The sequence below is a fragment of the Panthera leo genome, chromosome A1 (assembly GCF_018350215.1).
Source record: "Panthera leo isolate Ple1 chromosome A1, P.leo_Ple1_pat1.1, whole genome shotgun sequence".
NCBI classification, from domain to species: Eukaryota; Metazoa; Chordata; class Mammalia; order Carnivora; family Felidae; genus Panthera; species Panthera leo.
In genome coordinates this window covers 47,171,739-47,187,834 of record NC_056679.1, presented here as the reverse complement: position 1 = coordinate 47,187,834, position 16,096 = coordinate 47,171,739, and the positions used below count along the sequence as shown (strand labels likewise).

General features: G+C 37.5%; 1 protein-coding gene across 6 annotated transcripts in view; it reads left to right on the top strand.

Annotated features, from left to right (window-relative positions):
* DIS3 (DIS3 homolog, exosome endoribonuclease and 3'-5' exoribonuclease) overlaps positions 1–16,096 on the top strand; it is a 30,863-nt gene that overhangs the window by 3,610 nt on the left and 11,157 nt on the right. For all 6 annotated transcript variants that reach the window (XR_006199605.1, XM_042927715.1, XM_042927695.1 and 3 more), the window contains 12 exons: positions 4–197; positions 1,057–1,130; positions 6,727–6,894; positions 7,643–7,807; positions 9,148–9,261; positions 9,388–9,525; positions 10,531–10,677; positions 11,041–11,157; positions 11,414–11,515; positions 12,664–12,728; positions 12,815–12,899; positions 14,285–14,412. Coding sequence is in view for 5 of the 6 variants with exons in the window: in XM_042927695.1 (XP_042783629.1) it covers positions 4–197; positions 1,057–1,130; positions 6,727–6,894; positions 7,643–7,807; positions 9,148–9,261; positions 9,388–9,525; positions 10,531–10,677; positions 11,041–11,157; positions 11,414–11,515; positions 12,664–12,728; positions 12,815–12,899; positions 14,285–14,412 (1,497 nt within the window). In the remaining variant the exon portion in view is untranslated. The remainder of the gene's footprint in view (positions 1–3; positions 198–1,056; positions 1,131–6,726; positions 6,895–7,642; positions 7,808–9,147; positions 9,262–9,387; positions 9,526–10,530; positions 10,678–11,040; positions 11,158–11,413; positions 11,516–12,663; positions 12,729–12,814; positions 12,900–14,284; positions 14,413–16,096) is intronic.

The window sequence follows — 16,096 nt, the reverse complement described above, 5'->3', positions numbered from 1 at the left end:
TAGAGAAACTTATGTAGAACAGGAGCAGGGAGAAAATGCTAATGACAGAAATGATAGAGCTATTCGAGTAGCAGCAAAATGGTACAATGAACATTTGAAGAAAATGTCAGCAGAGAATCACCTGCAAGTTATCTTCATAACAAATGACAAGAAAAACAAAGAAAAAGCCATAGAAGAAGGAATACCAGCTTTCACTTGTAAGTCTAAATGTAGAAACTGTTAATTTTTTTTTTTTAGTTTATCTGTTTTTTTGTTTTTTGTTTTTTTAAATTTTTTTTAATGTTTATTTTTGAGAGAGAGAGAGAGACAGAGTGTGAGCGGGGGAGGGGCAGAGAGAGAGAGGGAGACACAGAATCCAAAGCAGGCTCCAGGCTCTGAGCTGTCAGCACAGAACCTGACGCAGGACTCGAACTCACAAACTGCGAGATCTTGACCTGAGCCGAAGTCGGACGCTTAACTGACTGAGCCACCTAGGCGCCCCCCTTCATTTGGTTTTGAGAGAGGGAGAGCACATGCCAGTGGAGGAAGGGCAGAGAGAGAGGGAGACCCCAAGCAGGCTCAGCACTGTGAGTGCAGAGAGTCCAATGCAGAGCTCGAACCCACAAACTGTGAGATCATGACCTGAGCTAAAATCGAGTGAGACATGTAACCAGCTGAGCCAGTTAGATGCCCTGAAGCTGTTAATTTTTATAGGCATTTGCAAATATGAACTACCATCAGACCCTTGGTCAGATGGTCACTTGAATATTTAATATTTTCATGTTTCTGTATAATTTCATGTGATATTTTGCATTTTTAAATTTCTCAGCATTTCTCAGCCAAGTAAGTTGTGGTGACCAGTGGCTGGTAACTTTCCCCATCACCCTTTGTACTTGGTTTTGCAATAAAAACTCATAGATATGCTTAACCTGATACTTCTGCTTAGACATGACCATATCAACAGATGCAGGTTTAAAAAAGAATTGATAGATGTAATATCATAAACAACATTATTCATGTTTTCTTATCTAAAAAAATCACTTGATTTTATTGAGAACAACAAAACTTACTTTTCAGGTGAAGAATATGTAAAGAGCCTAACTGCTAACCCAGAACTCATAGATCGTCTTGCTTGTTTGTCTGAAGAAGGGGTAAGTTTGAGTTTGTTTTATTTTGTTTTTGAAAAGTGAAAGTATTAAAATGGCCACTTTGGGATATTAGATTTACAGTTAAACAAATTTAAAAATTGGAATATCAGTAGGTAAGCTGGAATTCATTAGGAGCTGGGTTATAAACAAGAGTGACTATAATAGGCTTATTAAAATAACATTAAAAAGATTTTTTTAAATGTTTGTTATTTCTGAGAGGGAAAGAGAGAGCGGGGGAGGAGCAGAGAGAGAGAGGGAGACAGAGGATCCAAAGCAGGCTCTGTGGTAACAGCAGAGAGCCTGATGGGGGCTCGAACTCACGAACCTTGAGATCATGACCTGAGCCGAAGTCTGATGCCCAACTGAGCCACCCAGATGCCTCCGAAAATGCCATTCTTAAAGAAAGACTTTATTTTCTAAACTAGCACTGTTCATTAATACACTCTCAGCAACCTGAGTAGGACCTGTCACATGGTGGCACCATTAGAATGAATGGATAAAGGAATCCATAGCTGGTTTGTGAATAAGGCATAAGTATTTGACCAATAAGGAAGTAGTGTGAGTGCAGACAGAGAGCATAAAGCTGTAGCATTAGTCCTGAAGGAAGAAGGGAAGGAACCGTAAGAGATAGCACAGGAAGGGTAGGGGCCATCTAACGAAGGTCTAGAATTTATTCTGTAGGTCAGTAATTTTTAAACTATCTTATTCTAAAGGACTGCTATGAAGAGAAAGATAGCAGATAGGATTCTGGGCTTCCTACCTCATAAAGGCAGGCTGAAAGAAATTAAGAGTATATGAGAGTGTGCCTGGGAGGAATGGGGGAGAATGATCAGAAATGTTATTCATTGGAAAGACCATTCTGATTCCAATTTGTAAGATGATGCATTGTATCAAGGGCAAAGTTAGAGGCAGAAAGAGGAATAAAGGGATTCCTACAATAGTGGGATATGGGAGGGCATGCTAAGTGAATCAGTGAACCTCATGGGCACTCACTTCCTTATATGTAAGGTAGATTTAGCAATGACTTCATAGCATGGTTATAAGAGTCAAATGAAATAACAGCCTTAATAAAATTCTTATTTCACTGCATGGCACACAGCTACGGTAAATGTAAATGGCAGCTATCGTTATTATAGAAACAGATTTTATGTGATAGGACATTAGACAGACATCTAGTCTTTCCTTTACCCTGCTTATCTTCAATCATGATTATTTTACAAAACTAAAAGGAAGTGAGAAAATAAAAAGTGGGCTTGATTTTATTTTTTTAGAATATAGATTCAGAGACTGCTCTAACAGGTAGCCACTAGTTGCATCTGGCTGTTTAAGTTTAATTCAGATTTAAATCAGTTTAAATCTCAGTTGCAATACTCACCTTAGAAGTGCTCACACTTGTGTCCCATGGCTACCATATTGGAGATCACAGAAAGCATATTCCTATCTCAAAGTTGTTTTGGATAGCACTGGTCTAGAAGGAGAAAGAAGTAATCTAACATTGGTAATGTATAATATTTGATCAAGGATTGTTTTAAGGTTAGTGTAGGATAGGGTGAAATTCCAGCCAGTTCTGTTGTAATACAACATGTATATTCAAGTTCACTGTGTCATGCAAATTCATGTATTAAAGGCAGCAGAGCTAATGGGAAAATGAGCTTGGGGCACACTCAAAAACTGAGTGAAGTGGTGGAAAGAGAGTTATCTAAATTTGGACAAAAAGTTGTTAGGTACGTGAAGATGATGTGGAATCTGAGGTAACAGATGTTGGAGAGGTGAGTGTGTTTTGCGGGTTCCTGAGCAGCTTTGTTCAGCTAGCTGCAGTTTCCTGTGTTCACCCAGTATTTTTTAATATGTTAGTTGCATCAGAACCCATTCATGTTTTCAAAACAAGCATAGGAGAACTGACTGTACTTAGTACCTAATCCAGATTTGTGATGTCAAGGCTTCCTGGTGCAAGTAATGTCTAAGCTGAGATGTAAAGGATACTAACTAAGCAAATTTGCTTCAAGACAGGGACGTTTTAGTTGAATTATGTTAGGGCATTAACCATGTTAGTAACTGGGGAAAAGCATTTCTTACAGAAGAAGGCTAGCAAGTTCAAAGGCTCTGAGGTTAGAATAAGTTGGCAAGATCCAGAGACAGTGAAAAGTGTGCCTAGGATAGAGTAAGCAAGGGAGAAAATGTTACAAATGAAGTGAACAATAAGGCAGGGACCAGATCACGTAGGATTTAATGAGTCATGGTGAACACCTTAGATTTTAGTCCATGAGTGCTGGACAGAGGTTGAATGGGAGAATAATAAGATCCATCTGGCTGCTCTAAGAGAACAGATTAGAAGCAGGGTCCTCTAGTCAGGATATTTTAGGACTCGGCAGGGTAGAAAATTGGACCATGGTAGTAGCAGTTAAGGTAGTGGGAAGTAGTCAGATATTGGGTATATGTTACAGATAGATGTTTTAGGACTTGGTGTAGATTGGTTGGGGCTGTGAAAAATATGGATGACCTTAGGTGTTTTACCTGAGCAACTAGGTGGCTAGTATTGCTTTATTTACACAGGTTGAAGGGAGCGAGTGAGATTGAGTGAAAAATCAGAGGTACGATTTCAGACATTTAAGTTTGAGGTAACTGTTAGAGCTGTCGGGCTTTATGGTATGAGCAGTTGGATATGCAAATCTGTAGCCCTTGAGAGAGTTTAGGACTAGACATACAGACATACTAGAGAGATGAATGTGGATCTCATCAACATACAGGTGGCGTATTAAGCCACAAGACCAAAGGAGAATATGTGAGGCCGGGATTGGCATAGACGACTTTTTTTTTTAAATAGGTTTGTTGAAGTATAAGTCCCATACCATGCAACTCATCTATTTAAGATGTACATTTTTTAGTATAGTTTACAAGATTGTGCAGCCATCACCACAATCCAATTTTAGAACATTGTCTTCTCTTCCAAAATAAATCCATATCCATTACCACTCGATCTCAGTCTGTCCCTGAAATGCCTTTGCTTTAGCCCCACCCAACTGCTAACCTATCTCTGTAAGCTGTCCCATTTCATGTAAATGGAGTAATGTAAAATGTGGTCTTTCTTGACCGCTTTTGTTTCTCTTTGATACATAGTTAGGTATGTGCAAGTGGACTTGCTTCATTGTATGGTAATTTTACGTTTAACTTTTTGACGATCTGCCAGACTGTTTCCCATTGTGTGCCGCAGTTTACATTTCTCCCAGCAGTACATGAGAGTTCCAGTTTCTCCATATTCTCACCAATACATGTTATCTATCTTTTTCATTATAGCCATTTTAAAGAGTGTCAAGTGATACCTCATTGAGGTTTTGATTTAATTTGCATTTCCTTAATAACAGGGTGCTGAACAATTTTTCATGAGCTTATTGGTCATTTGTATATTATGTGTAATATATTTTGTAATTTATATATGTGTGTGTACATGTCTATTCAAATGCTTTGCTTGATATTTAGTTGGGTTGTCTTTTTATTACTGAGTCATAAAGTTTCTTTTTTTATAATCTGGATACAAGTTTCTTATCAGATACATGATCTGCAAATATTTTCTCCCTGGCAAGCTTTTTTGGTAAAGGATCAGATTGTGGATTTTTTTAGCTTTGCAGGCTATATGGTCTCTCTCACAAGTACTCAATTCTGCTGTTGTAGCATGAGAGCAACTATCAATAATAGATAAATGAGTGAGCATGGGTGTGTTCCAATGAAATGTAATTTACCAGAACCAGGCAGCGGGTTGGACTTGGTGCGTGGGCCGTAGTTTGAGCGGCCCTGATATAGGGAAATGAGCGTAGGCTGAATAGAGAAGAGGTCCAAGAGCCCTTGGGCTCTCCAGGAAGAAGTCAGAAACATGAGGGGAACCAGCAAATGAGATACACGAGGAAAAGCAGGTGAGTGTGAAGTTCTTGGAAGCCCAGTACAGAAAACGTTTCAAGGAGGAGGGGGTGATCATTGTGTCAAATGTTGCTAAGTCAAATTCATGGGAACTGATGATTGGATTTAGCATAATGACATTTGTGGGGGTGGGAGGTACTATCCAGAGTAGTTTTGACAGTCGGGAGGCAGAAGTTTGACTAGAATAGGTGAAAAAAATGGGAAGAGAGGGATTACAGTATTATAACACTTCTGATGCTGCCATGGGAAGGAGAGAAAAGGGGTGGTTTTTGGAGAGTAAGAGGGGTCAAGAGGTTTTGTTGGTATTGTTTTAGGTGGGAAGAAATGACACGATGGGAGGAAATGATCTGAGAATAAATGCGGATAAAGAAGAAAAGAGACTGTAACCAAGTCTTGGGACAGTCCCAACATTTAGTGATCAGGAAAAGGAGAATGCACAGAGGAGCATAAGTAGGAGCTGCCAGAGAACTGTGACAAACCCAAGGAAGGATGATTTGGATGCTAAAGGGTCTCAGGGAAGGAAAGGTCATTTAAAGAAGTCTTGGTCAGACTGAGAATGGAGCACTGAAGTAGCTGAGACAATGTATTATTGGCGACCTCAACAGTAATGGCTTTCGTTGACTGACAGTGAAACTTGATTATAATGGATTCCTGAGGGTGCGGGTGAAGAAGGAGATACACAGCAATTACAGATAATGCTTTGGTGGCATATTGGTGTCAAGTGGAACAGAGGGTCAGGCCAGAGAACCTAAAATTAATTAACTATATTTACTAGGTTATTCCAAGTTGATATGATGGTACGAATGTTGTAGTGGGGGTACGGGGGGAGTTTGACCCTAGAGAGGAGATCATCACAGGACAGAGTCCTTGAATGGAGCAGAGGAGATAGTAGCGCCCAACCAAAAGAACAGAATTATTCTATTCATTGTCGCAAGAGAGAAATCTGAGGTTTTGGTATCAATCAGGTAGGTGGACGGATGCAGTGGTTGGAGGATGAGGTAGGTCTCTAGTGACTGCTTTTGATTCTCAGTATGGAGATTGAAGTCATTCATCTGAGTGAGGCAGGAAAACAGGGAAATGGGAGAGTTAAAGAAAAAAGGAGAAGGAATAAAGTTGTCTCCTTGGAAGGTGGAAAATTGTGGGAGATGAAAAGGGTAGTTAAAGGAGCCAAGCAGTGCGGGTTTTGGATGTTGAGGTCTCTAAGAATCCTAACAGGTGTTGTGGCAGACTTGAAGCACTTCCTGACCTGCTTCTATCTTATTTCTTAACTATTTAACATGTCCAAAATAGAAACAGCTTTTCTTGTTCTTTTCTTGTAAATGCACTCCGTTCATGGAACTGAGCCTTCAAAAACACTTTACTTACCTACCCACTCATCTGACCAGCTAACTACACACCTTCATTTTGGGAGGCCTGGTGTGGGAGGAAGGGACACGCAGAATTTATTAGTGACATCTGTGGCTAAACGCCTGATTGTAATGAAATTGAAATATTTGTGTAAGTTGCCCTAAGAATAGAAAGAATTTTTTTCTTACTGTGCTATATTCGCTCAAATTCATGGAGCTGTATATTCCATAATGTGGAAGGTCTTTTAAAAACAATACCTGATAGTGATAATAATAGTTGTGTATGGAGCGTGTGGAAGATTCACATACTAACCACATCTTTTGGTTTGCTTATTTCACAGAATGAAATAGAAAGTGGAAGAATAATATTTTCAGAGCATCTTCCTTTAAGTAAGCTGCAACAAGGCATAAAATCTGGTACATACCTTCAGGGAACATTTAGAGCCAGCAGGGAAAATTACTTAGAAGCTACAGTATGGGTTCATGGAGATGATGAAGAAAATAAAGAGGCAAGTGTTGTGTACATAAATTCCATATGCAGTAAAATAGTTTTTGTTCATGATTTCTTTCATCAGTGTTTAAAATTTTGTATAATTTAAATTTACCCTTCAAAGTGTATCAGCTTAAAGGCAGCTATGTGAGAGATCATAGATAATAGAATGAATCACTATTTTAGAAAACTTCTTATTGAAGAAAAGAACTTTTTATTTACCCATTTTTAAGAAAATGAAAATTTAATCAAAAGGTAGGCTGCGCCTGTTTTCTGAATGATGGCTAGTTATGTGACATGCTGTTTACATAACATAGAATTGCTCCAGAGGGCTTCACACACTTTAAAGCAAATAGTAATCATTTTTGGGTGCTCACTGTTTGCCAGGTAGTCTTTTAAATGCTTTGAATGCCGCATTTCATTTAATCTCCACCTGTGCTTATGAAAGCAGGTACTCTGTTTTTCATGCTACCTGTCTGTACCCTGAGATTTAGATTAAGAAATTGTCCCAAGATCTTTTGGTACTAAAGTAAGAGTTATTTATGGTGGAGCCATGAACACAGCCCCTACTTTCTGACATGTATTCTCAACTTGATATTGAGAAATTGAGAGGACAGAGTAAAGGGACACTATAGAAGAGGAAAAAATATAAAAGAGAACTGGAGATACGTAGAAACACTCAGGATATCTCTTCTGTTAGGCAGCCTTCCCATTCGTATATTGTCATTAAAAATATCTGGGCACATGTCATTTGCTGTTTTACACAGATAATCTTACAGGGACTTAAACATTTAAACCGAGCTGTTCATGAAGATATTGTGGCTGTAGAGCTTCTTCCGAAGAATCAGTGGGTGGCACCATCTTCTGTGGTTTTACATGATGAAGGGCAAAATGAAGATGATCTGGAAAAAGAAGAGGAGAGAGAACGCATTGTATGAAACCAAGCAGGTTTATCTTTTGTCTGTGTAGCTTTGTATATAGTTCACTTATGTTTTAGCTTTGGAGAAAATGAAACAAGTTTCACTGCTTTCATATTTACTGATTAAGATTATAGTTCTGTGCGTTTAATACATTTTATACACATAGTTGATTATTTTCCCTGTTAAGTATTTAAATACTCTTCTTTTCAATTAATATCTTAGTTTGCTCAAATAAATGGGTTTAAATGCAAAACGACTGTAACTTGCTTATGAAACTTTAATTTTGCCATTCAGTTACATGATCTGTCTGAATTAGTGAGGTTTAAGTAAATACAAATTTGAAATTTTCTGAATTGCTTTTAAGTAATATTAAAATCCCATCATCATAATAGATGTACCTATAGGCCCTCACATAAAGGTCTTTTAATTCCTTCTCTGTTACCATATTTACTGTGAAGAGAATGCTTTCACTCATTTCTCATGATCTAAAGTCTACCTGATAGGACTCATTTATTTCTGTATTTTAGAATTATAAGAATAACACAAATAGTTGAAATTCACATGTTAGTAGTTCTTTTTCTATGAATTATTTTCAGCGTTCTAGAGTTTTGCTGTTAACATCCTTGCAGAGTCGAGGCCATAGGAAAGCGTTGAAGTTGAAATACCGTAAAATCCCTCAGCTATTTCTAAAAAATACTTTTTATTTGGGTTTTTATTTTAGATAAGGAAGAACCTCTAAAGGTATATCTCTTTGTAATGAATTAATAGTTGCCACGTAGTTATTTAGTGCAAACTGCTACTAAAATCCTAGTGTTAATTCCCAGACCTGTGTGTGTGTGTGTGTGTGTGTGTGTGTGTGTGTGTGTGTGTATGTCAGTAAATCCTCGTATTAAAACTGAAGAGTTGAGGGGTGCCTGGGTGACTCAGGTGGTTATGCATCTGACTCTTGATCTCAGCTCAGGTCTTGATCTAAGGGTCGTAAGTTCAAGCCCCGCATTGGGCTCCATGCTGGGCATGGATCCTATAAATACGTGTGTGTGTGTGTGTGTGTGTGTGTGTGTGTGTGTGTGTGTGTCTATAAACTGAAGAGTTGAGTTCTAACATATTCAGTTATATTTATATTTTTTCTTTGTTTTTTGATTGTTTTTATAGTGCTTTATTATTATGGAACTATTTCCATGGTTTGGTTTGGCATGTTCTCAGAATTTTGAGGCATCAAGATTCTGTAGCTCTATGTCATAATTTACTGCCTGAAAGTATTAATATTCATATTCATATTCTGATTTTGAAGAGAAATTGTCTCATTATACCTGGAGGAAAATAACTTGAATATTTTTATTTTTAAATCTCAGCTTAAGACTGCTGTAAATGAAAAAATGTTAAAGCCTACAGGTAGAGTTGTAGGAATAATAAAAAGAAATTGGAGACCATATTGTGGCATGCTTTCCAAGTCTGGTATTAAAGAGGTGAGTAAAGAGTATGTTAATGTAATTAAAAGTAATACCCATTAAAAGAACTTAGAAGCCTCCCCATGCCCCTATCCTCAAATTTGTGTGTCTGTATGTAAAATCTACTGTCCTGATTTTCTTTAGTCAAGAAGACATCTGTTTACCCCTGCTGATAAGAGAATCCCTAGAATTCGAATAGAAACCAGACAGGCTTCTACATTAGAAGGAAGGAGAATTATTGTTGCTATTGATGGTTGGCCCAGAAATTCCAGATATCCAAATGTAAGCTTGAATGATTTATTTTATCTTAGAATATTAAATTAAGAATTGGATATAAAATTGCTTCTTTTAAAGTAGAATCTGCTTTTGTAATAAAATTCATACTGGAATGTAGGAATATGCCGCAAAGTTACCTAACAAGTGGTATATCCTGTTTGAAAATTAATGTCATGAAATTGTAATGTAAATCATTTGATTGTTTTTACTCAGATTTCCTAACAAATAACTTTCGATAATGGTGTTTGAAACCTTAGTAGATTCTAATAAATTTTGAAGCTATTGTATTCGAAGTACATTTTAAACTTTAAAGATCATTGGAAATAGACACTTTGCTATATAAAAATTGGTCCCTCAGGAAGTCTCCATCCTAAATCATTTGAGATTTATAGACTCATTTTTAAAAAGCATTGGAGGGTGGGGGGGCGCGCCTGGGTGGCTCAGTCGGTTAGTGACCGATTTCGGTTCAGGTCATGATCTTGCGGTCTGTGGGTTCAAGCCCCGCATCAGGCTCTCTGCTGGCAGCTCAGAGCCTGGAGCCTGCTTCATATTCTCTCTCTGTCTCTCTCTGTCTCTCTCTCTCTCTCTCTGCCCCTCCCCCGTTCATGCTCTCTCTCAAAAATAAACATTAAAAAAATTTTTTTTAAAAGCATTTGGGGACACCTGGGTGGCTCAGTTGGTTAAGCATCCGACTTCGGCTTCAGCTCAGGTCATGATCTCATGGTTTGTGAGTTTGAGCCCTGCATTGGGCTCTCTGCTGTCAGCACAGAGCCCACTTCAGATCCTCTGTTCCCCCCAAACCCCCCGCTTCTCTGTCCCTTCCCCATCGTACACACATTCTCTCTTTCTCTCTCAAAAATGAACATTAAAAAAAATGAAAAAGTGTTGGGAACATTTAGAAATTCTAAGGTGATATATAAATGTTCCAAGAATTTAATATAATAATAAAACATAAATGACCAAACAAAAAGCTGTTAAATTCACCTTTTTAATAATACTTTTTGGCCTTAGGGACACTTTGTAAAAAACTTAGGTGAAGTTGGAGATAAAGAGACTGAAACAGAAGTTCTGTTGCTTGAGCATGACGTTCCCCATCAGCCTTTTTCCCAGGCTGTTCTTAGCTTTCTACCAAAGATGCCCTGGAGCATTACTGAAAAGGTAAGTTGAATAGAATGTAATGACTTTATAAATTACTCTGCCTGGGCTAATTTGATTTTTGTATGTGTTTTTAAATACATAGAAACCATAGTCCCCTACTCGCTTGCATTTAGTTAGATATAGAACTCTTAGGTATTAAAAAAATCATTTGTTTTATTCAAAGATAATGTTTTTCTGGGAAACCAACATTAGCTTATGTCAAATTGTTCAAAGGTGAAGAAACCATATGTTACAGATCATAATGTGTGGTTATTTTTAACAAACTTTCTTTTAACATGTATAGAGATTGTTGATTTTGTAAGAGCTGTTTGATTTGTACTATCAGAATAGTTTTTTATTTCTTAATAATGTGGCATCTTCTAGGACATGAAAAACCGAGAAGACCTAAGACATCTGTGTGTTTGTAGTGTGGACCCACCGGGATGTACTGATATAGATGATGCTCTGCATTGTAGAGAACTTGAAAATGGAAATTTGGAGGTATTCTTCTAGTGACGTTCTTATCCAAATACATAGTTCTGTTTTTGAGTTCATTTTCTTTTGACCCATTGTAGAATTTGTGAATTATTCATGCCTAGTCAGTTACAGCTGCAGTGACTAATGGGCATGTGTCAAAGTTGAAATGGTAAACGTGACTGTGCTTTGTCAGTTTTGCTCTATTTCTGTTCATTTGAATTCCATTAGTACATTTATCCAATTAAACCTGTAGACAACCTTTTATTTTTATCTTTTTAAGGTTGGTGTTCATATTGCAGATGTTAGCCATTTTATTAGGCCAGGAAATGCTTTGGATCAAGAGTCAGCCAGAAGGGGAACAACAGTGTATCTTTGTGAAAAGGTAAATGAGTTAAATTTAAAATGGAATTTTGACACATGCGTGTAACTTTTTCATCATCTGTTTTATTTTTTTTATTTATATTTTTATGTTTATTTTTGAGAGAGAGTGAGTGGGGGAGGGTCAGAGAGAGAGAGTGAGACAGAGGATCTGAAGCAGGCTCTGTGCTGACAGCAGAGAGCCCGATGTGGAGCTCGAGCTCACAAACTATGAGATCATGACCTGAGCCAAAGTCAGATGCTAAACTGGCTCAGCCACCCAAGTGCCCTGTTTTATTTTTAATAATAAATCATCTGAGGTGTTTCCTGAGAAGGGTGTATCCAGCCTCAGTATTTAGTGAAATAGGATGAATAACTATTATGTGAGTTGTGCATTGTTAGTCTGTAAAAACTACAGGCACTTTTGAATTTTTAACAGTCTGGAATAATACGTGAATTAGCTAAAAGGCATACATAGAAAAAGGTGACTTTAAATCAGTGAAGATACTGCAATGTGTTTTGTTATTGAGTGGCCCAAATAACAAGTAGATTTAGTTAACATAAGTTGTTATGTAACATAGAACTTGTTAGCTGTGGGTAACTAAGGTATTTTCTGTTGCTTTTAAAGTTAAGTCATGAGTCTATTTTGTCATAATTTGCCAGTTCTTTTTAAAGTAATCTTCCATAACCTACAGAGAAAAATTGTGAAAATAGAAAAGAAAGTTAAGCTTAGTCTATTACGAATTCATTGTCAAGGTTCTTCCATGTGACTTTTTTTCATAAAAATTTTGTGGCACCATGAAACACCATGTAGTTTGAGTTGGGCATTGGAGGGGAAAGGTCCAGTCCTAGAGCTGTTAAGGCTCGTGTCTGTTACCTAGTACAAACTTGCTGTACAGAGCAGAGATTGCAAGCTCGGAGGACAGCTCGGTGGCCGTGGAGAGGACTTCTACTTACATCCACTGACATGAAGTCCAATTTCCTTTTATTGCTTCCCATTTATAACAGTTGTGTGGAAATACTTTTTCTAGAGTTAGACTTATTTCATATTTTCTCAGTTTGATGCACAAAGACTTTTTCCCCCTTGTTAAATTAATGCAATTTGAGAATAAAACCTCAAATACATGTATGGCTATAGCTAAGTACTCTGCCACTCTTTATTTTCTGTTCCAGAGGATTGACATGGTTCCAGAGTTGCTTAGCTCTAACTTGTGTTCCTTAAGATGTAACGTTGACAGGTATTTATGCATGTTTTTTCATAAGAACATAATACTTACTACTTTGACTGATTCCCATTAACCAACACTGTCTACTTTCCCTGTAGGTTGGCATTTTCATGTATTTGGGAAATGAATCACAATGCTGAAATCTTAAAAGTGAGGTTTACCAAAAGTGCCATTAATTCAAAGGTTAGTTTCATGGTTAGTTTAACGTTTAAAATCTTGGGTACTTTTCACAGTATTCTAGATGGTTTTGGAAAAGTCGGGTTTTAACAAATTAAATTTTTCCCCCAGTGCTGCAGCAAAATCTAATTTTTTCCAGTTTTCTGCTTAATTCTTGCTGTAGTTATTTTGTATTCAGAAACTTGCAAAGCCTGGATACTTGAGAAGACTAAATAGATGACTTTTTGCCTCAACTCAGGAACACTACCATTTGAAATGGTTCCAACTTATAACCCGTCAGTATTTTCAAAGTTGGCATGTACACCATCTTCTTTTACTCACATTTTTTCATAGAAATGATATTAGGAATTATGGTTGGATTTCAGCAGAACTAGCCTAAGAGCTCAGGTCAGACAAAAGGGAGCCAGGCTAACTTTCTCATCCTTCCCTTTATTGGCAATCTACCCAGATTCCCTTCTCTTCTCCCTTTGCCCTGAATCTTCACCTGAGGTTTGCCATCAGCTAGTTGCCTTCAGCAGTTCTGGATGAACTAGTGGTTGGAAAAGAAAGCAATGTTGGGCTGACAGCCACGTGTGAATGATTGAAGCCTTCCTCAGTTTGTATTTTTTAAAAGGATGAGTTTATTTTTCTCCCAGACTTGGTCAGTGTAACAAAATCATATGAAAAATAAAATTTAGTGAATATACAACAGAAAACATTTTTAGAAGGGGAACTCCTAATTCCTAGTAGGTAAGTTGGCTCTCCCCAGAATCTGACCTGGCTGGTATCATCCAACTCTCTGATGCCATTCCTGATTTTTACTTGCGAAGGTGCTTTTAGTTTTAGTTTTAGTTTTAAATAAGTTAAAAAAATGGTAGTTTTCCATGAGATGTGAAATAGCAGAAGCACTATTTGTGTGTTCAGATTATAATTAGAACTTACTTGAAATCTTTTTTCCTACGATTTGTCTTATTTTTAGATACTTACTATGGGGTATTTCGTAGATTTTCTGTAAAACTTGTCTACATTATTATAGTTTCTTAATTATTTGCCATTGAGTAAGGAAGCAGTGATCATCTGGAAAGGATTTCACTTTACAGTCATTGTCTGAGAATAATATAACTTCCCTTTTTATTTTATTTAAGCATTACCTAAGTATTTATACGTTAACTGAACTATGAAAGTAATTAAAGTTTAAGCAATTTATTTACCAATGAATACTACTGTTTTGTTTTAACATGAGTTTGTATATGTTGTGTGTTGCATCAGATACAAAATAATGAGCCAGAGGTTATAGGTGTGGAGTATAAATAGTATAGCTAGGAATCTAGGTTTAAGTATATAGTGGAAGTGTGAAAATACAGTGAACTGGTTTTTATAAGAGTTATAGTAACATCTGATTTCTTTTTTAGGCTTCTCTTACGTATGCTGAAGCTCAGATGAGGATTGATTCCACAGCCATGAATGATGATATTACCACTAGTCTCCGTGGACTAAATAAACTCGCTAAAATTTTGAAAAAAAGAAGAATTGAAAAAGGGTACATTTCAAAAATATTAAGAAGTATCTTAATTTAGGGGCGCCTGGGTGGTTCAGTCGGTTGAATATCCAACTTCGGCTCAGGTCATGATCTCACGGTTTATGGGTTCAAGCCCCACATTGGGCTTGATGCTGTCAGTGCAGAACCTGTTTAGGATCCTCTGTTCTCCTCACTCTCTGCCCCTCCCCGATCGTACTCTCTCTCAGTCAAAAAAAAAAAAAAAAAGTATCTTTATTCTGGTAATAAGATAACTTGTGAACTTTTTAAAGTGTTTTGTCACAGATAATGATGATTTATTTAATGAGCTGAATAGAAACTCTTAAGTAGAGACATTTCTTTTTATTTTGGCTACATTTTAGGTTTGCAACTTGCTTGATTCTGAACTGATGTTTGTTTAGTAGTTCTGTCTTTGTACTTTATTGTGCTAAAAACTGATATATGTGAGGGGCGCCTGGGTGGCTCAGTCGGTTAAGCTTCTGACTTTGGCTCTGGTCATGATCTCACAATTTGTGGGTTTGAGCCCCGTGTCAGGCTCTGTGCTGACAACTCAGAGCCTGGAGCCTGCTTCAGATTCTGTGTCTCACGCTCTCTGCCCCTCCCCCCTGTTCATGCTCTGTCTCTCTCTCAAAAATAAACCTTAAAAAAAAAAGAAAGACCTGGTATATTTGAGCTAAAGATCTGGAAGAGATTCTAGAGAGGCAAGAGCTCCTTAAGACTATTCTGCAGATTGTTTCTAATTTTAGTTAGAAATGAGTTTCCATATTGAACATTGGTTTTCAGATGCTTAAATAAATGTGGATGAACTTATTGCACTTTAGAGTTTGAAGTGATTTTAGAGATTATTTAATCCAATACCTTCATTTTTTAAATGATTAAAAGTTACATAGAAGCAGTCTTCCCAAAGATTTGATAGCTAGTGGCAGGTATGTGTCTCTTAGCTGTTATATCATTGGATTTGCCTAACTGCAACAGTGTGCGATAAGTAGTATCCAAGTACCCAAACGTGTTGAGATAAAGTAGGTAAAAGAAATTTGATTTCTAAAAGACATCCTTGGGGCACCTGGGTGGCTTAGTCAGTTTAACATCTGACTTCAGCTCAGGTCATGATCTTGCAGTTCGTGAGTTCGAGCTCTGCATCGGGCTCTGTGCAGACAGCTCCGAGCCTGGAGCCTGCTTCAGATTCTGTGTCTCCCTCTCTCTGCCCCTCGCCTGCTCACACTGTGTGTCTCTCTCTCTTTCACAAATAAACATTAAAAAAAATAACAAAAGACATCATCAACCATCAGAGTGAAGCAAGTACAGCTGGTTTCCAGATGTTGGTCTATGGGTAACCATGCCTAATGCCCATCAGGGTAGGGTTACAAGCGGCTACTAAAAGTGCTTTTGTTGGGGAGCACAAACTGTTCTGTGCTGTGTCATGAGATGTTTCTATTTAAATTAAAATCCATTACAACTAATGGAAATTAGGAATTTAGTTTCTGAGTCACAATAGCCACATTTCACTAGTCACTTATGGCTAGTGTCTACCATAATGGAGAATGTGAATAGAGAACATTTAAATCCCTACCGAAAGTTCCATTGGACAGTGTTGTTCTCTAGGTAGTTGCACTGAGCCATCCCTGTCTCTTCACACAGGTGAGTTTTCTGGGAATATTTCATATAATCCTAAATAGAAAACTTAAAA